This window comes from Channa argus, chromosome 21 (genome assembly GCF_033026475.1).
Source record: "Channa argus isolate prfri chromosome 21, Channa argus male v1.0, whole genome shotgun sequence".
Taxonomy (NCBI): Eukaryota; Metazoa; Chordata; class Actinopteri; order Anabantiformes; family Channidae; genus Channa; species Channa argus.
Genome location: NC_090217.1, coordinates 17,193,734 through 17,213,705, shown reverse-complemented (window position 1 = coordinate 17,213,705; position 19,972 = coordinate 17,193,734). Strand labels below are relative to the sequence as shown.

The 19,972-nt window shown below is 40.8% G+C and overlaps 2 protein-coding genes across 5 annotated transcripts in view; one reads left to right on the top strand and one right to left on the bottom strand.

Annotated features, from left to right (window-relative positions):
- The window catches only part of scube1 (signal peptide, CUB domain, EGF-like 1), a 101,836-nt gene extending 96,212 nt beyond the window's left edge, over positions 1 to 5,624 (bottom strand). For 2 of the 4 annotated variants that reach the window (XM_067490443.1, XM_067490445.1), the window contains exons 1-2: positions 5,435 to 5,624; positions 3,043 to 3,165 (exon numbers count right to left, since the gene is read on the bottom strand). In XM_067490443.1, coding sequence (XP_067346544.1) covers positions 3,043 to 3,165; positions 5,435 to 5,516 — 205 coding nt within the window. In that variant the 5' untranslated portion in view covers positions 5,517 to 5,624. The remainder of the gene's footprint in view (positions 1 to 3,042; positions 3,166 to 5,434) is intronic. The other 2 variants (XM_067490446.1, XM_067490447.1) reach the window with 1 other exon arrangement.
- A 3,463-nt stretch (positions 5,625 to 9,087) lies between these two features.
- Positions 9,088 to 18,067, top strand: samm50l (sorting and assembly machinery component 50 homolog, like). Its single transcript, XM_067489514.1, has 15 exons — positions 9,088 to 9,255; positions 10,033 to 10,146; positions 10,623 to 10,724; positions 11,096 to 11,183; positions 11,355 to 11,461; positions 11,597 to 11,727; positions 12,554 to 12,641; positions 12,860 to 12,988; positions 13,135 to 13,206; positions 13,315 to 13,401; positions 13,564 to 13,634; positions 13,868 to 13,935; positions 15,217 to 15,363; positions 15,493 to 15,634; positions 17,188 to 18,067. The coding sequence occupies exons 1-15, from the start codon at positions 9,235 to 9,237 to the stop codon at positions 17,231 to 17,233; spliced, it is 1,413 nt and encodes a 470-aa protein (XP_067345615.1). The 5' UTR covers positions 9,088 to 9,234; the 3' UTR covers positions 17,234 to 18,067.
- Positions 18,068 to 19,972: the final 1,905 nt, after the last annotated feature.

The following is a 19,972-nucleotide window of genomic DNA, read 5'->3' as shown; positions in this document are numbered from 1 at the left end:
GAAGCACTGTGATAAGAATGAAACCCCCCCTGCTTCACTTTACGTGAAACTCTTGAGCGGTTGGGGATGTGATCCTGCTGAGTCTCGCTGTACTACTAGGCAGACGGCTCCTGACAGAACAATGCAGTCTGCAAGCTGCTAATTTGTAGTGCGGAAGTGTAGCAGAGGCTGAGAACACAGGTCGTCTCCCATGGTCACCAGGGCTTGAATCCCAGCCGTTACAAAAGGACAAGAGTGAGCCAGAATTTTCTCACACTGGCCACATCCCTCTGGAATCTCGAAACACTTTAATTAAGTGATCATCACTAAAACCCATGTTCATGTTGCTATGTTAGAAAAAAAGGAAAAAAATGATGTCTCTGCATTAGTGCTAATATTTTAGAGAATCTTTGACCACGTAGTTGATCCTAAGGATTTGGCAAACACATTCAGTTATTGTTCTGTATGTAAAAAAATCAAACCACTTCCCATTGTTATTATCGTTGGTACCTTCTTTGGTATTCAGCTTTCATTGCTGTGGTTGTTCTGCACTGTATTTCCTAGATTTCTAACAAACTGCAAGCATAAATGCATCACTTTCGCTTAAGTAATGGACTTTCCACAAAAACACCAAGGGTTCTATTTTCCTTTTTTCTGACACCAAACAAATGTTTTTATAGTGCAGTGCAATTATCCCCAGATCCCCTCTTATTGCAAAATTGGGGTTTGTGTTGTAATAAGTACTTAAGTCTAAATCTCAAAGAGCCTCTGTCATCATGCTTATCGTAATACAAACACCCCTTATGGTTAGGGTTGATTGATCATGGTCATTCTTCCGGATTCCAGCCATAAAAGTCATTTCAAAATTTAAAGTTATCTTTAAACGCCCGCAAAAAGAGTTCCTCATAACTACAGTACATGTTGGTATACAAGCAGTTATGCAGCCTTACTGCAAAGAGTACTTCAACTGGCCTATTTCATTTTCACAATAAAATCGAATTCTTTACACTTCACCATTTGACAAACACGAATGTCAAGTTTAGAGTGCATCTTGTGCCTTCACTGAGCAAATACAGGTGCACTGTGGGTAGATTATACATTTTTGAGCCAAGTTCTCATAATCCACTTCATGTCTTACTAGATTGTTGAGTGATTCTTTGCTGAGATGGAGTGATGCGGATAATAAAGATGACCTGAGTGATGCACAGAGTGAACCCAGAAGCTCTGCTGCTTAAAGGTGTTTCCAAGAATAGCAGAACCACTAATGGTGCTGGCCTGGCAAAGTGGCTTGTAATGCCTGTTGATGGAAAACACAGCCAGCCAATTACAGTGCCCATATCTTATCACTGGGGTCAGGGGTTAACTTTCTTTCACCATTTGTCTTCATTTGGTGTCCCTGTCATGAGCTGTTTCCTCATCGTGGGGAGAGGTAGGGGGGGGGGGGGGGGGGGGGGGAGTTCAATACATATCATCATGAATAGGAGGCAAAGCGAGGAAAGTGTACTGCGAAGCATGTTTCTTACACACACACTAATCTCTACCCACGTGCAAACTAAATGCTGAAAGTAGAAGGTTGATGAAAAAAATGCAATTAGCATCTTTTCACTCTGCACTTAGTCATAAATATGTCAGTGTTTATCTCATTGCAATTAGAAGTAAAAGACTTCATCTGATGTTTTTAAATGTGCTCTGCAATTCTTAGACTAACTTGACATTTGTACACACACTCATGCTCATGCGAACACACACACACTAAATCAAATGCTGGACTGGATGAAATGATGTAATAAATAAATGGCTGGCAGACAACAGCTTCACGAGAGGAAGATCATGTCGCTGAAAAGTTCAAATCTTACGCTGTTACTCAGAGGACAGAGGAGCTGTTGTTACTGATGATGCCTCGTTTAAATTGTGTTTGTGTCTGTGTCCACTGTAATGATTCACATGCTATATGGCCAACAGAGCTGCATGGTTAACGTATTTGGGGTTTTCTTATTTACACAGTGAATAATCCTGCAAGTCTAAACAGTCAGTTCAGCCAAAATCGGCATCATTACTGGATACCAGCAACTGCAAATGCTGGCAGAAAACCGGAAGACAGAGCTTTTGAGAAGTTATGTTTGTGCTATAGACACACGGACATGACAAAGCCACGATGTAACATCCAAACTTAGCCTCTTTCCTACTATTCAAGCTTGACTCTCTTTCAGTATGATGTCATAGCATCTGCTGTACTATAACATCTGAGTTCAGCTTTTCACAACTATGATGTCACATCTGAGGTGGCCATTTTAAAACACAATGATGATGATGAGGTGGATTTTGTTGAGTAGTGTTGTCACTGCCATAAGGAGTTAAACCTAATACCACCTCAAAAGTTGTTCCAAATTAAAATTATCCTTTAACCTCAGCAAGGTGTCTGTGTTTATGTGTGTGTGTGTGTGTGTGATTACGAGCTACAGACAGAAAGAGAGAGAGAAAGCATATCTGTGCAACCAGCTCCAGCTGTGGTGTGCTCTGAGGCAGAAGTGAATGGAGGTATGAGAGCACCGCCAGTTCCTGCCCCCATCTCACCCTGCACTTCCTCCCTATTAATTAGTAGAACCTGTTGTGGGGGGAGAGGGTAGGAGGGGTGTGGATGGTGTTTAAGGATTGTGGAACAGCTGTCTAACCCACTGTTACATCACAGGCCATTTTTTTGTGCTTAAATGTATCCAGGTTTTTCAATAAACATGTTTATGGTGGACTGATGTTCATCAGAGTGTGTAAACACATTGCAGTTTACTCAGATCAAACACTGATCATTAACAAGTTCATGCGCAATCAGTTGCAAACAGCAATGTTCCATACACCAGGTCCACAGAGCTTGCAAAGCCCGTTGTAACCAGCTAAGAACAACTAACACTGTTTTTGTTTTAATAGTTGTTTAAATGAAAGCTTTGTCTGGCCAATGCTCTGGTGATCAGTTTCATTTACACTTAGAGTTTCGTGGGAACAGGTTGATGTGGAAAGAGGTGAGAAGATATTGAAGAGGCCAGGTTTAAAAGCAGTAAGCTCACTCACCCTCACACTGCTTGCCATCCCCCTTATAGCCTGGCTTGCAGATGCAGTTGTAGGACTTGGGTGTGTTCTGGCACAGAGCATCGATGTGGCAGTCGTCTGAACCCTCTGCGCACTCGTCTGTATCTGTGAACACATAGAACATCGGCAAAGGTTCAGTCCAAATAGAGCTGTCTCTCTTTTGCCTTTGACTCCACATTGAATTTGTGTGAAACCCACATTTCGCCGCCCTTGTGGCCAAAGTGCCTGCCCTGCACCCGTCTATATACACATATACAGGTGTCACTAAGATGTCCAGCAGGTTACTTATGTTACTGCTGCATTTTATATATTTATTCATTTATTTCTTTTCAGCTTATCTGTGAGTTCATGGTTACCACAGCATCTCATTTGTCCTCATGTTGATTTGGAACAGTTTGTTTTACGCTGGATGCCCTTCCTGATGCAACCCTCCCCAATTTCGACCAGGCTTGGGACCGGCACTGTCTGGCTCGGCATGGACAGTTGGGGGTTCAGTGTATTGTCCAAAAGCAACAGTAGCCGTACTCTAGACTCAAACTCCAGTTTTCTCTGGCAAAGTCTTCTTGAACCACCACAATCTCCTCCTGACCAAGTTTTTGTTCACATCAGCCACTAGATGTCCCCAAACTGTAATACGTACATATCGGCTGGTCGTTTTGGCTGTCGGTACACAGCCCATATTTCCGTCTTTAACACGATGGTCCCCTGCATCATGTGCGTACCAGTGCCATTTTAGGAGATAACTGCCATTTATGTCACATTACAGTACAGTACTAGACTTAGTATTGTATTTATTTTCTTTTCAAATAAACAGACTGGAGTGAAAAAACCTAAGCCTGGAGAGATGTTATGGAATAGAATGGATATCACACAAAAAAAAATGTATAACACCATATTTTTATGCAGATACCAGAAAGTTGCATCTCCTCGGAATTTGGATACTAATTCAAAATGAACAAGGAACCAATAAATAACATTTAGATTACACAAGAACTGGTCGAAATGGTGTTTTCTCATTTTAGACAACAGAGGCTTTAACAGCTTTGCAATTGATCAGGATATTGATAGAAGAGGTGGTCACATCTGTGCCTGAATCCCAGGGCAGAGGGCCAACTCATTACACAGTGTACATACACACAGAGAAAGAACGGGGCGGGGGACTGAGACTAAGATGTTCAGGTTCCTCCTGTCATTCAACAGAGCTCTGCATCACCACAGGGCTCTGCTCGCCCTTCGCTTCCTTCATAGTATAAACAGCCAGTGTGTACGTTAGGAAGCAGCCTGTGGTTCGGCCCCTGCTCTCTGTCTGGCCCTCTGCCCGGCTCAGCTGTATGAAAGCAATAAATAAATGATAAAATGGAATTTACAATTAATATTTTTCCTGTTTAAATAAAAAAAAAAAAAAACGGTGGGTGGGGTTATTTTGGGCAAGAGTCAAGACAAGAGACAGAGAAAGAAGAGGGAGAGCGAGACCAAATACAGCAACAAGTTCTGGTCTATTTCTAGTGACATTTAGTCAAATCATTCGAGAAAAAGTTCACTTCAGATCTTCCTTCTAACGCAAGTGTGCTGTTTAAACCTGAGCCGTCCCTGCACGGTGGCTCCTTGTCTCAATATTGACTCTTCACCCATTCAAAGTTGAGGGAGGCTGAACAATGTGCTGCTGCTGATACTGAGTCCCTGGTGCCTGCCTCTCCTGGGACAGTGTCATGTCAAAAAGTGACTGTCGTGTGCCAGCCACCTCCACCTCCCTTCCTCCTCCCCCAGCTCCACACAAGCCACCAAACCCGAGGGCGAGATGCTCCCTAGCGGCTCAGCGCACAGCGGGCTCAAGCGCCTGAAAGCCGCCTCCGGTAAATTCATTTGCATCATTTCCCAAAGATCAGGGTAAAATTGACGTTTACGCGCAGGGAAGAAAAAGTTCCAGTCAAGTCTGGGAGGCTGAGAACCGACTGGAAATTCATTTGCACATCACAAACGCCTTTTAGGGAAAAGTATGATGTAAACCTGCGCGGCTACCAAGACTCTGACATTTAATTAAGCAGGATTTCCGAAACGACCCAAATCAGTGTAAACATGTCTACTCGGGGCAAAGCGCGCCTGAAGCGGATATTTGCTTTCACCACGATGCTCTTTTATTATAACAGTGCATAACAATTCCATAAAGTCAATTTCCATAGTACTGCCGAAACAAGTTTAACGTGGCTTAATTGTTCAGTAGCTATTTAAAATCTCCAGTCACTGGAACAGTCCTATCACTAGAACATTACCAGCAGTCGTTCTGTCATGTTTCATTCATTTTAGAGAGTGCAGGTACTAATAGGTGAATATAATGGCTGGCAAAAGACACAAGACAGGAGAGGAGAGCTCTTACCTGCGACATCCCCCATCACCCTGCAAGTATTTATGAGGAGGACAAACAAATACACATCCCGGGAAAAAGAAGCGCTCCCCATGCTGTCAGACGGTGTGAGGAGGACTCAGCAAGGCTGTTCTGGGGCTTTGGACTGTGCGTACGCGTGTGTGTGTGTGTGTGTGTGAGAGTGTGTCTCTGGTACGAGGAGGAGGACCGCTTATGGTGGACTGGCAGCGGCGTGGGGGTGGGGGGGGGGGGGGGGGGGGTACAGCGGGGGAGAGCCCATACAGCCCTGTGATTGGCTTGTTAGTGCCGGTGGAGCTAGAGAGAGAGAGAGAGAGAGAGAGAGAGAGAGAGAGAGACAAACTATTTAATGAAAGCGTCACGGTGCAGAAACACGGGGTCTCCGGACACAACACAAGATTATCAGTGACTATAGATTAAAAACTCTATAAAGTTATTATATTTCTATAAAGGTTTAACTTGAAAAATTAAAATATCCCTGAAGTTATAGAAATACGTAAGTCAATATTCAAGCAAAAGTGCGAATTCTTTCCTTGAAAATACTCCAAGTAGAACTTCAAACTCAAGATGTATTAAGCACAAGTTTACTAGTCCACAAGGAAAACAATGTGTTTTAATCTCCACTATATCTGATGCTGTTGATACCATAAATGTCAGTCTCTATTTGTTAAAAGGACTTTGAAAGGTGAAATTATAGGAAAGAAAAATGTTAGTAATAAACTAAAGACATCAATTTGCTGCTTTATCCACGATAACCAGCATTTATCAGCTGTTTTGTACTAAAGAATCCACAGCTGTCAGGTAAATGTAAAGGGGGGAAAAGTATAATATTTCACTCTGAACTGTAGTGAGCAAATGTAAATGTATAAAAATACTTCAGTGAAGTCCAAGTAGCTTAACAAAGACTAAATGTTCTTAGTTACTCTGATCCACATTTTATTCACCTTTGTCCTGAACTAGCTGCGTAGAAAACAGCATTTCCACAAACAGCACTGTACACATTAAGCTGTATTGCAGTATACAAGTTTACATCTTTACTTAAAATTGACAGATTTCCTTTCACGTTTCTCAGTTTGCAGAGTCAGGTCATCATTCAGCATGTGGGAGTTACAGCTGCAGCTGTACAAAAATCAAATCAACACTTGGGGCTGCTCTCACAACGTTTGCTAAAAATCCAAATGTCTGGGGGCAGGCATTTAATTCAACACTAACTTTGATCAACTCATTGTTTCAGTTTAAAAGACTTCAAGTCAGAAACACAGTTTATACATTCTGACAGTAAAAATTAAGTTGAATAAGTTTGAAAGTAATAATACAACCTAGATATTTACATTGTTAATATTAATTGATTCCAGATTTCTAACATAAATCTTTACTATGCTGTTATAGGTCCCGAATAAATGACATATCTTTTAAGACAGTAAGATTGGTAGGTACATCCTAAGGTAGACAGGGAAGAGCATTACACCCTTTTACACAAATCGCAGTGGTAAGTTTTTATGACTGTCTGCAATGTTAAAATAAATAGTACAGTGGTAAACAGTGTCCTGTAGTAAAAATGTCATAAGCGTAAGGGGAATCTCTATTATTCAGTTTCTGCATGAGAAACTAATTTTTGACCCAAACCAAATCCCTACGTAATTATAAAACGGAACCACATAAATTGCATCTCTGTTTAGAGGGACTGTGATCTGCAGGTCATCAAAAATGGCCTGTAATCTAGAAAAGGCCTAGTTTGCAGTGGTGCCAAAGACGAAAAATATTATATCATCAGCATAAACATTTCATTGCAGCTCTGCTTTGAAGAATAAACATTATTTATGAAGAAAAAGACGGCCGTGTGCTTCCTATTGATCCTTGTGAAACCGTTTATAAAACCTTCTAGGGACTTGATTTAAAACATAAGCAACAACTGTATGAACCCTACAGAGGGACTTAAACCAGTTTCAAGCGGAAATATTGAAATCTTTTTTTCTTTTTCAAAAATAATTTATGATTTTAAACAGTATTAAAAGCCTTGGATAATCCTACAATACAGTGCTTTTTATCAATTGTATTAGCAGTGTCACTTAAGTTGAATTTAATTTGACATTAAATTGACTGTTTATTCCCATACATACTTGTTGTTTGCTTTCCTTTTACATTTTGATACCTTAGTCCCTAATTTGAAATACTTACAGTTGTACAAATTATACCATGAGGTTGCTTACAATGAAATGTTAAACTATAATCAGATGCATAGTTCTCATTTTTTCTTTTTTGTGAAGAGAATATTCATGATGCAGCATTCATGAGTACATGCACCTTTTAAACTGGTTGGTTTTACACAAATGCAAATATCCAGTTACGGAGGTAGTTTGCAGTGTCAGGGAACCAATCCCAGAACTTTTAGGAGATGTGGGGTGTTTGCAAAAGTTGCTGCTAATGACAAGAAAAGGCAATTCTTTGATGATGTGCACTAAAGTGAGTGGTAAAAGCCTCGGTATGAATAAGGGAGCATGGTTAGCGGTAATGTTAGTGAAATCTAAATCACAAGGTGACAAGAGGTGTGTTTGCCTGTTTGCACAGCAGATTGTGTGTGTTGTGTGTGTGTGTGTGTGTGTGTGTGTGTGTGTGTGTGTGTGTGTGTGTGTGTGTGTGTGTGTGTGTGTGTGTGTGTGTGTGTTACTACAGACACTCAGAAAAAGGTTCCCGGGTAAATGTGGCAATGGCTGATGAGTCTGCTAATTTAGTGCTATAAGCTTTGCTTATAAAAACTGGAGTTTAGGAAGATTTGAAAGGTGATTGCTATGACTTGAGATGTGATATATAAAAACTAGATCTTTTCTGTTTGAATTAAGTTGTAATAAAACTTGTATTGTATTTACAAGGGGTGAATAAGAAGAGATGAGTTGAAATATGGCTCCCGACTTTAGTTTTCGAGCAACAGTCCAGTGAAGGAAGTCGAAGAGCGATTCACTGTCATTTCCCGTATTTGATTTAGTCTAATGCATTATACACAGGGCTAAAGATGGCTGGGAAAGTAACAAGCATTACCTCAATTTCAGTATTTTGTCCAAAAGCTGTCACTGCTCTGCTGGAAGTGAAAGGTTCCAAGTGAAGTCGGCGAAATGAAGACAAATGGCGCCATCTCCTGACGCAGCTCAGTCAGCGTTTAGCGATAACTTTGATCCCACCTACGTACTGACGCACTCTCATTTCTAACCAATCACAGCAAGAATATATTGTGATGCCTTCACAGCAACAGATTTGTTCGTTTTGACCAGGTCTTTATATATACAGTAAGAGCTTTTGGTCCCTCAGTGACGGTGTGCTTGTACCTGTAGTCTTCCTGGAGGCTAGATTGACACTAGGTGAACTCACATCGCCCTCGGGCGTTGCTAACATCTCCCGCCCTGTGTGTTTCTGTTGCCTCGTGATACAAACATAAACACGAGCTGCACTATCATAGTCCACATTTTAAGTGAATTCGGCTACTTATATAAATGCACGATAAAGATTTTCTACTATAAATGTATGTGTTTATTTCACAAGGAAAGATAACCATCTAACCAAAAATTAAAAAAAAACAACAACAACACATGCCTACTGATTTATATGTAAGGAGACGGAGGAAAGTTTACGTATTGCAGGAGCCCTACGCGAACACATCACGAGATCTCACCAACTGTCATGGCGTCTCCCTTGAACGGGGACTGGTGCTGGAGAAAGTAGTAGCTGTCACTTTCTAGTTTTGACCTTCGAGCACAATAATTTACCCGGTCTGAAGAGGCTTAACGCAGCGGGTAGTTACCATGGGGGCTGTCCATGCTAAGGTGAACCTTATTTCTTCCTGACAGCTGCCCTTACTGTTGATTTTTGACCATGACCTCCCTGCCCACCTGAATGTAGACGTGTGAACGGTTGGTGGTGAAGCGGACAGTAGCTTAGCTCAGTCTTCTGCTAATTAATAGCTTTTTATGCTGCCTGCACAAGGTGGGTGATAAGTTTAGCTTTAGATGGCGTCATGAATTTTTAGTTAATAAAAAAGGATTATCGTTATAATTACTGTGCTCAAATGTCACGAGGCGTTCTGCTGTTATTTTCACAATAAAATTACAAGATATAGCATTGAATAGTGTTCTAAATTCAAGAGTACTTTTCCTAATAGACTGACTGGTCTTTTTTTTTGTTGTTCTTTTTATTTTTTTGCTCCATACAGTAACAAAATACCCCACAATATTCAGGCCACGACCTCCAAGCCGTCATCAATGCTGTCATTCATCTTGTATAGACAGACCAGATTTCTGTCACGTGACTGGTGCAGTGACTTTCACTGATCCTAACATAAAGTGCCACTCATTGACTTTTCGGGCTTTTATCTTTTATGACTGTTAACCTTTAAATGAGCCACAAATGCAGGTTGTGTCAGGTTTAAGTTGTTACTGTACTCTTTCATTCACTGTGCACCCTCACAAATTGACTTGACTTGCTTCAGGTCTTCGTTGGACACTTTCGTCTCAACAACATGGCCTGATTACTTTCAAGGCTATTCTTTGCATTAGATGGCACACACAGTGTCATTTACATGAGTGTCCTTATCACTGCTACAGAGTCTGGATCCTCTCCCAATGCACGGCCGGGACCTGGGCGTCAGCCCTGATGACCTGGTGGAGACTCCGGAACTAGAGCAAGAGGCCAAGCAGGAGATTCTGGAAAACAAAGATGTAAGAAGAAGTAGTAGTAGTAGTCATCCTAGTAGTTGACTTTTTTGTACAATTAAAGCAATACAATTATGTTTGTGTAATCTTTGGATTCCAACATTGAATTGAATTGAAATTGAACAACTTTTGGTTACAGTCCAAAACGTTTAGTGTATAACACTGAGAGGGGGTTTAAGATGAATTTCTTTCACTTATCGCATGGCAGTGAAAATTCTCCTTCTTTCCTGATTTAGTCTTTGATGTCTGTTAATGAATGTCCATGTATTTAAGCTTTTATTGCATTTTAATGCAGTAATACATTTTGGTGTATTTATCCTGCTTGTATGCTGTAGAAATATTTGTTAGGATTCAGTAGATCTTTTTTTTTTCTTTCTTTTTTGAAAATAAAATGCATGTAAGGTTCATAAAAAGAGGGCATTTAAGTTCAAAAAGGGGCATTTTTACTGTTGAAGTAAAGTTAAAATATCTGTGATTTGCAGGTGGTTGTCCAACATGTCAACATCCAGGGTCTTGGAAGAACTAAAGAGGATCTGCTTGGCTACGAGATATCGGAGGTTTTCAATGCAAGAAACCTTATTGATGTATGTATTTCGAACTGCAGTGCACAGCAGAGCATCACAGCACTGTGAAATAATCAGTTCTAGGACAGGTGGGGACAAAACATGACTCAGTGCAAAAGGTTAAATACAACCTCAATTAAGAAGAAGTTGGGCTGATGTGTAAAATGTAAACATGGAATGCAATGATTTGCAAATCTCATCAAACCATATTTTATTTACAATAGAACATAAAAAACATCAGATGTTGAGTGGTGGGAATTGGTCAAAAAGAAAAGTTTAGATCCATGGAGTGTTTCTCACCATAACACACACATGTATTCCGATGACAATACACACTGAGATATGTACTGTGATAGTTTTAAACCTTGAATATAAAGTGGTCTTTCTTACAGGTTATGAAAAAAGCTCACGTCGCTAGACAGAGGCTGCTCCGCCTGGGTATCTTCAAAGAGGTGGAGGTTCTTATTGATACATCTGAAGGTAAGTATTCATTGCTTCTTAGTAGGAAGGATGGAGTGTTTGAAGTCACCTGCTGACCCCTGGCCACAATTGTTACTTGTAAGTTGTGCATCTTGATTGGACAGCTCGGATATCTTTTACGCAGCATAGATGTGAAGGTCAAACTTTCCTCATCGTTTTTTTCTTTCTTAGGTGCAGATGCTCTGCCCAATGGTCTTGATGTAATTTTTGAGGTGACAGAGATCAAGAGACTTACTGGAAGCTACAACACTATGGTTGGCAACAATGAAGGAAGCATGGTGAGCAACGTTAAGAGGATTGTTAGGGATATATGTTTAATAGCTCACGTTCTTAATAACAAGTTCACCAGTACTTTTTTTTTTTTTTTTTTAATTCAGTCATCAGTTTGTTTGGCTCTATTCCCTGCCGTTTAGGTGCTGGGTTTAAAGTTGCCCAACATGTTCGGTCGAGCTGAGAAACTCACCTTCCAGTTCTCCTATGGGACCAAAGAGACATCCTATGGTCTGTCCTTCTTCAAGCCCCAGCCCGGACACTTTGAACGCAAGTATGTCACAAGTATACAGTATATATACAGTGCCTCTAAAAAGTAAAAGTGGAAGTGAAACCAAGTTACTGGTTATATGCATCTTTTCCTGCAGTTACATCAGTAAGTGGAGAATTTCTCCTTCACCAAACAGCACAGGTTGCACAGGGATCACGAGTGAAAAGTCCTTTTCAGTACATCTGCAAATTTTAAGTTGGATTGAGGTCACTTGGCCAATTTTTGACAACCTTGTTTTTAGAAGGTACATATAAACTACAATCCTTTAAACACATTCACTGCACTAAGATAATCTCAATCTTACCAGTTTTATCCTTTACATTAATTAGCGGCACCAGTAATGAAAAAGATGAGTTACTTTACAGGGGGTGAATCTTCATGCAATAACTCATGTTTAGTTTTCTTATTTTAATTACTTTCTGATTACCTTTATATTGATTGGTTTCCACTTTGATATTAAAGTGTTTTGTTGTAGGTTTTTTGTAAATGTAAAAAAGAGCAGTTTAAATCCAGCATTATTCAATATTATGAAAAAAATGTAGAATAAAAACGTCCAAGGAGAGTGAATAATTTTTATTGACAATGTAGTCTCACACTTCAACAGGACTGCAGCAGTCAATTCTTTTGGTAGCATTGTATGCTTATATTAATCAGTAAAATCCCAAAGAATCAGTTCCTCTGTGAGAGGAAGTGTCCGAATATATATATATTTTTTTTAATAAATGTGCTGCAGCAACTTATGCTCCTTTTTTAATGCATCAGCTCATAAAGGCCATCAGGACGACTGATACTGAATTCAGCCAGTTTACAGCAGTGTCCTCTGTTTCAGCTTCACTCTCAACATGTACAAAGTCACCGGTCAGTTCCCATGGAGCTCCTTAAAAGAGACAGACCGAGGCGTTTCTGCAGAGCTGAATGTAAGAGTCTGGATGTGTGTTCATACCATTTGTGTTCCCTTCCGAAATCTCTAACTCTACTACAATCAGGAAGTTGACGCATTTTGAGCGAGACAAACTGGGCCAACTCTTGTACAACTCTTGTAATACAGCCCCTTAAAGAAGAAACATTACAGTAACAGTTTCCATGTTAGAATCAGTTTACTATAACTGAAGCCCTCCACCTTCCTGTCCTCTAGTTTCCTCTGGGGGTGACCAGCCACACATTGAAGTGGGAGGGGGTGTGGAGGGAGCTGGGCTGCCTGGCTCGCAGCGCTTCCTTCGCTGTTCGAGAAGAGAGTGGACACTCGCTGAAATCGGCTCTCTCGGTACAGCATGGAGACTTTTCCACTTTCAAGTTACCCCATTTCATGTCATTATGTCTCTTTTGAGGCACTTTGTTTGATTTTGATTTTTTGCCTTAGGATAATAGAATTTTCATATTTCCACTTTCTCCTGTTTGTTTTGTTTGTAGCACACTGTATCAATTGATTCAAGGAATTCTGCAATTTTTCCTAGCAGAGGTGCCTTACTCCGGATCAACCAGGTAGACTAAATGAATCCAAAAAAAGCATGTGTCATCTTGTTCAGAAGATGTTGTGTCTGTCGTGTGTTGTTCAGAAGATGTGAAGTCCCTTGTGTGTTTCTCCTGCAGGAGCTAGCTGGCTACACAGGAGGAGATGCCAGCTTCTTGAAAGAGGATTTTGAGCTGCAGCTTAACAGACGACTTTTCTGGGACTCAGTAAGATAGAAATCAAACCTTCCAGTATCTACTAAAAAAAAAATCCAAGTGACGGTGGACATCACTTCACTGCTAAGACACCAGTGGACACAAAGCAGTGGGAAACTGTAAATATGTTATTGCTGTTTCTCTGTGTGTAATGGAACTATTGTGTCCTTTCAGGTGTTGTCTGCTTCCCTTTGGGGCGGGATGCTTTACCCCATCGGAGGACAACCAACCTGCATCGCTGATAAGTATGAATTATCTGTTGCCTTGTTGCCCTGGAAACATGTCTGGCTCCACTCCACACACAAAGATTGATATTTATTGCTAAATTTGGCGCAAAACCGTCAAGTGTTTTAGTCAATTATTATCTTTCAACTGCAAGGTGTACTACAATTTTATATTACTTTACTTCCAGGATTGTGTACGTATTTTGGATTGTATGATTTTTGCAGTACTTTCTCAAATTGTGTGTTCTGTCCAGGTTCTACCTTGGAGGTCCCACCAGTGTAAGAGGGTTTGGAATGTACAGCATTGGGCCACAAAGTGAAGGTAAGAGCTGTTCTATTTTCCAGTCATCACTGTTTTGTATGAAATGTAACAAAGTGGCATGCTGGATCATCTGCCTGTAGAGGCCCACAGCTTCCTGTGGTTGTTATTCCTGAGAATTTAAGTTTATGGGTTGTGTAGAATGTACAGTATTAATGATTACAGTCAGATTTGGATTTGAATGAGCAATGAGTGATAATGCTATGCTGGTTGAGAATCCTGAGAAATTTGCAAAGGACCACCATGACGTGCAATTGGTTGAATAAAGCCAGCAGAATGAATGAGGGGGTTCAGTTCTTTGGTGACAACCAGTCCTGTGTTACTGTGCTTAAACAGACCCCAGTCTTACTGCCTCAAAACAGTTACCTCTGGCTTCTGAGCTGCACATTTTAGCATCGCAGAAGTTTTCCCAGTTTCAACGCCAACTTCTCATCACACCCATCATTTCTGGTCACGTTGTACTGGACGCGCTGGGGGGGGTGCGGGGGTGGCTCGGTTGGTAGAATGGCCACCCACTGACCATAGGGTTGGAGCTTCGCGCCCCATTCTTAATGTCGAACTGTCTCTGGGCAAGACACTGAATCCACAACAGTCCGTCCCCAGCATTAGAGAGGGTTGCGTCATGAAGGGCGTAAAAAAACTGTGCCAAATCAAAATGTGAACTGATTATCTGCTGTGGTGATCCTGAACTTACAGGATAAGCTGAAAGGACAAAAAAAAAAAGTACTGAATGCACAACAATTTGCTTTTAGTCTGTTTCAAGTTGTAAATGTGTCGAGTTAGCAAAAGACGGGCCGGGTTTCTTTTTGTCCATTTATACGTTAACAGAAAGAGCTGTTAACGTATACACTTCAAATGTTTTAGGATTTGAAGTGTTAATTTACAACAAGACAGAGGAGAAATGCAACATTTTGTATTTATAAATATGCGACTTGTGATTTTTCTCAACTGTTCCAGACACTGTCATCAGTTTTTACTTTTAACTCTGTGCCCTGTTGCACTTTGTAATGCTGCACCTACATGAACCAAAACAGCAAGTGGAGATGCCCACACAGTGTGTGTCTGCACCTAATAAACAATATATAAAATGCTAATAAAAATACAAGACCATGCAAAAGAAAACAGTAGCGTAATTTCTTCTCTTGTCTGGAAAAAACAATCTGGATCACAACTTTAATAATACAGTAATTTAGCATTGACCTGTTCCACTACACATAAAGATGTGAATGTGTCCCACTAAGTGCTGCCATAAAGCCGTTTGCCCTGCTCTCCTGTGTGTTTCAGGTGATTATCTGGGTGGAGAGGCATACTGGGCAGGTGGTCTGCACCTCTACACCCCTCTACCTTTCAGACCAGGCAAGGGTGGCTTTGGAGACCTTTTCCGAACACATTTCTTTCTCAACGCTGGAAACCTCTGCAACCTCAACTATGGTGGGTGCCCTCAAGATATTACTACATGCTGTACCACACTTCGCATGTCACAATGAGTGGCACAGACTGTCAACTGTTAACTTTCCAGTACCGTTGTAGTGTGACAAATTGAGTGTTATGTTTGTGTAGGGGAAGGTCCCCAGGCTCATCTCCAGAAGCTGGCCGAGTGTATTCGCTGGTCGTATGGAGCAGGCATCGTGCTGCGCCTTGGAAACATAGCCAGACTGGAACTCAACTATTGCGTGCCAATGGGAGTTCAGAGTGGAGACAGGTAGGAGTACTTTGTAAGCAGTGTTTCACACATATACCTGGGCAGGCTGCCCAAGTGTGTTTGACCTCTCATTTAATCTGCCTAAAAGAACAACAACATCAATGACCAACAGACTAAAGGACTATTTCTCCTCACTCGACTGCACCTCTAGACTCCTCTTTTGCTGCAGCTCAGATCACCCAGATGTAATGTTTGTTTGATTTAAATTGATGACAGGACAAACGAAATGTGTTTGCTCTCTGCACATTGGTGGAAAAACAGGCTACAATACAACACATGGGCCTGGGCCAAAGATGGTCTATATGAGGAAATAAGTATCACTTTGTAAAAACTGTAAAAGCCATGGACTAAGAGTCTAAGTGTCTCTGTCAGCAAGTTTTTAGCATTTTTTTTTTACATTTTTTAATGTAAATCAATCAGCATTTGCTGATGTCTGCGCTCACGTTGCCCATTAAAATAAAAGTTCTAAACATGCTCAAATTTTCAAAATGTCTGCAAACACATGAAGCCTGAATATGTGACTGCAGACATTTTGGAAAGTAGAGCCTGTTTTTGTAAAAATTGTTTGTGCGCATCAGTGTCAGTGTGATTTATAAGAGTGGGTGAGTTTAGCTTTGTGCACCCAACTGAGTGTGTGTAATTGATAATTTAAAATACAGTGAAGTTGTTTTATCAGATGCTCTTGTTGTTCTACAAAAACAAAAATAAAATTTAATCTGGTTCTGAATTCATTTATTTTGCCAAGGCAAACTAGAGCATGTTTTAAACTTGCCAATGCAAATTTTCTCTTTTTAATTATTCAAAGTTGTCATTAAATTGTATTTAATGTGACACAAAATGAGAGGAAAATTGTACATGAACAGGTGATTTTTATTAATCTCTGCCTGTCATTCACGTTATTAAATTTAAAGCTGGATGTTAAGTATATGGCAGACCTGACATTTTCTTGTCTTGGGTCTCAAACACAGTTTATTCTCCATTTGTCCCAACTTACAAACTAGTGCTGTGCTTCGAAGTTTGTGTCCAGTGTTTTACATTTCGCTGAGTCGGAGAAAATGCTCCCTGGAAGTTAACAGGGTTAGATCACCGTCCTGTGCAGTGAAACATCCCCCTGGTCACAAATAAATCGTGAACGGTGCTGTAACATATGGTTCTCACATAGGACACAAACTGTGAAACATCCAACACTTATAAATATAGATGCAGTATATAGATCACATAACCTCATCATTTGACATTGCTTGTTGCAGTTTTGGAGAACATGACACCTTATTGACACTGTAGTCTCTTAGTCTGTTGTCCACTTGGGGCTGGGCAATATTTAGATTGTTGCAGTCTGCACCCTCACTGCTAGATGCCACTAAATCATCAAAGACTAGCTATAACCTAGCTAGTAATCCTGCTTGCATTGTCGGTGCATGCTCTGCCCCTGACCCTGTATGGTACAGCGCTTGGCAGTCAGCATCTCCAACTCAGCACAGTACACACTTATACCTGGCTTACTCTAACCTGAGAATCTTCACTGTTTAACCCCTTCGTCTCTCCTCTCTTAGGATATGTGATGGCGTCCAGTTTGGAGCAGGAATTCGCTTTCTGTAACCTCTTCCCTCCACTGTCTCCAGTCCTCCACCAGAAAAAGAATGTTTTGCTCTTTAGCTCCTATAACTTGTTTTGGAGTGTGTAACACTAGCGTGGATTCTATGTCCTGGGTAAACTGAACACCCCCCCAATCCTTCTCTGAAGTGCACCAGTTAAGGCTTTTGAAAGACGATGTGCCAGAGCTGAGCTATACACGTAAACATTTTTACAAAATCAATAAGCTGATCACTGATTTGAAACACTGCATTGCAAGTAACCAGTATCCATCTAATTTACATACCGGTTATGAGTTAGAAAATGATAAGGAAAGCATTGAGAAAATTAGCTGGAAAACACAGGAAATGTAAAAACATAGCATAGTTTCAGTACACAAAGCGATACAGTACAACCTCTAGCATTGGCACGTTGTCTGCACAAAAGTCATCTCCCAGTGATTCCACCCACTGTGATATCTGGAGACACAAAGTAAATTATCTACCCATTTGTTTCCTGTTTCAAGACCGCAGCATGACTTCATAATGTTGTAAACAGAATTTATTGTACACCGAACACTCCTCTGGCCCTGATGTGTCGTACTGTTTGATGTGACTGCAGTAGCAGCGGGGGAAATAATCCGAGAGAAACCATCGTGGCATAGGAAGGGAATCGACCATTATGCTGAAGGAAGTCATTCAAACATTGTTGTCTAGTGTAAAGTTTGGCAGGTCGAAGTTCATCTCGCTTGCAGCAGGGATGGGGGGCCCCAAGCAACATCCACCGCCAGTGCTCTTACTGTTCATTGTCTTTTTGATGTTGTTAAAGTTATTCACAAATAAATCACGGCTGCTCCCCTGGTTTCTCTTTGGATCCTTCGAGATTTTTGTGAGATTCAACCGTGAAGGGGGAAAAAACGGAACATGCATGTTTAATGGGTAGAATAAATGCAACAGCACCAATCAGTAAGTGATCGGTTGTACAAGGCGGAGCCTAAATTGAATCTGCAAAACAGACTGTACTTTTTAGATTAAACGAGTGTATACAGTATGTCCCTGCAGGTTATTAACGGTCAGAACATTTGCTCTTCAGGAGTCTGTGCAATGCAGGTGGATTGTGCCAAATGTGTGTTTGATCAGAGATGGTTCTGTGTGTGAGTACAGCAGGTGTACAGCAGGTGAATGCTGCAAAGAATTTGCAAGGATACAAATGAACTCTTTAGTTTTACTTTGCACTATGTAGCACAGAAGGACGAAGTACCTTTTTAAAGTATTTTTACTATACCAAAACCCAAATAAGCCTTTGATTTAAAATTGCATATAAAAAGTGAATCAGCTGTGCCAGAATACTTTAAGCATTATGCTTGTGATCAACAGTTATCTTTGGACCTTAAATTCAGCAAAAGGGTTGTTACATTGTTTTCTTAGCACTGTCTCTCAAAGAGCAAGAGAAAGGCTGCAGGTTAGTTCTACACTACTTGAGCTAGCACAGAAATATATACTGCACACATAATTAGATGTTTTTCCAAAAATATAAGCCATTATTCTTTTATAGCTTATAATCACTCCATTTGTAAGCCAACCTTCAAACTTTTCAAATAAAAAGAGATAGAAACCTGTGACAATGTATGTATGCTAAAAACATCTGTGTGGGTTATTGTTAAGCATTATATTGTTAATACTACTGCTAATCTGCCTTTGGTTAGTAGTAGCTGTCATAGAGCTAAGAAAAGATAAAAGCCAATTTCAAACTTCGTGAAGCTACCGGGCACATATCTCAAGTCACAAGTCTCCGCCGACGGACTCTTTTACGTAGACAATTTAAATCTTTTCTGGGATTGTCCTCAGTACTTCAGACAAGATGGACTGCACCCAAACTTTCTGGGATCACGGATGTGGACTGAGAACATTGTCCACAGCGTCTCAGTCTCCGGTGACTGAGTCACCATTGGGAACATCTGTGGCTCTGATGTGCTCACCTCTCCTGCATCCTCCGCTCGTACCTCCAACAACATCCACAGGTATGAACAGTCTGAGATATTCATAGAATCTGACGTTACCAACAGACAAAATGCAGCTCTTATGGATTCTAACTTTTCACCCAGGGAATTTAATTATTTTAATGAATCTTACGATCTTAACCACACTGCTCTTTGCCCCATAGAGACTATATCTGTTCCACGACCATCTAAACTTTTTAAATCAACAATGAACACAAGGGGAGTTAATCATAAAAACCTAACACAAGTTTAGACTATTGCTTCTCTTCTCTCCATTGGCTTCCCATAAAATCTAGAATAGAATACAAAATCTTCCTCCTTACATACAAAGCTCATGATGGTCAAGCTCCATCATATTTAAAAGATCTCGTAGTACTGTATCGCCCGATTAAACCACTTCATTCCCAGAACACAGGCCTACTTGTTGTTCCCAGAGTTTACAAAAGTAGAATGGGAGGCAGAGCCTTTAGCTATCAAGCCCCTCTTCTTTGGAACCAGCTTCCAATCCAGATTCGGGGGGCAGACACCCTCTCTACTTTTAAGACTAGGCTTAAAACCTTCCTCTTTGATAAAGCTTATAGTTAAAACTGCTCAGTCACCCTGAACTAGCTCCTATTTAAGATGCTATAGGTTTAGAGTGTTAGGGGGATTCCCACCAGTGCAATGAGCTCCTCTCCTCTTTCTTCTCTCTCTCCCCTTTCCACTCACCCCAACCGGTCAAGGCCGATGGCCGCCCACCCTGAGCCTGGTTCTGCTGGAGGTTTCCT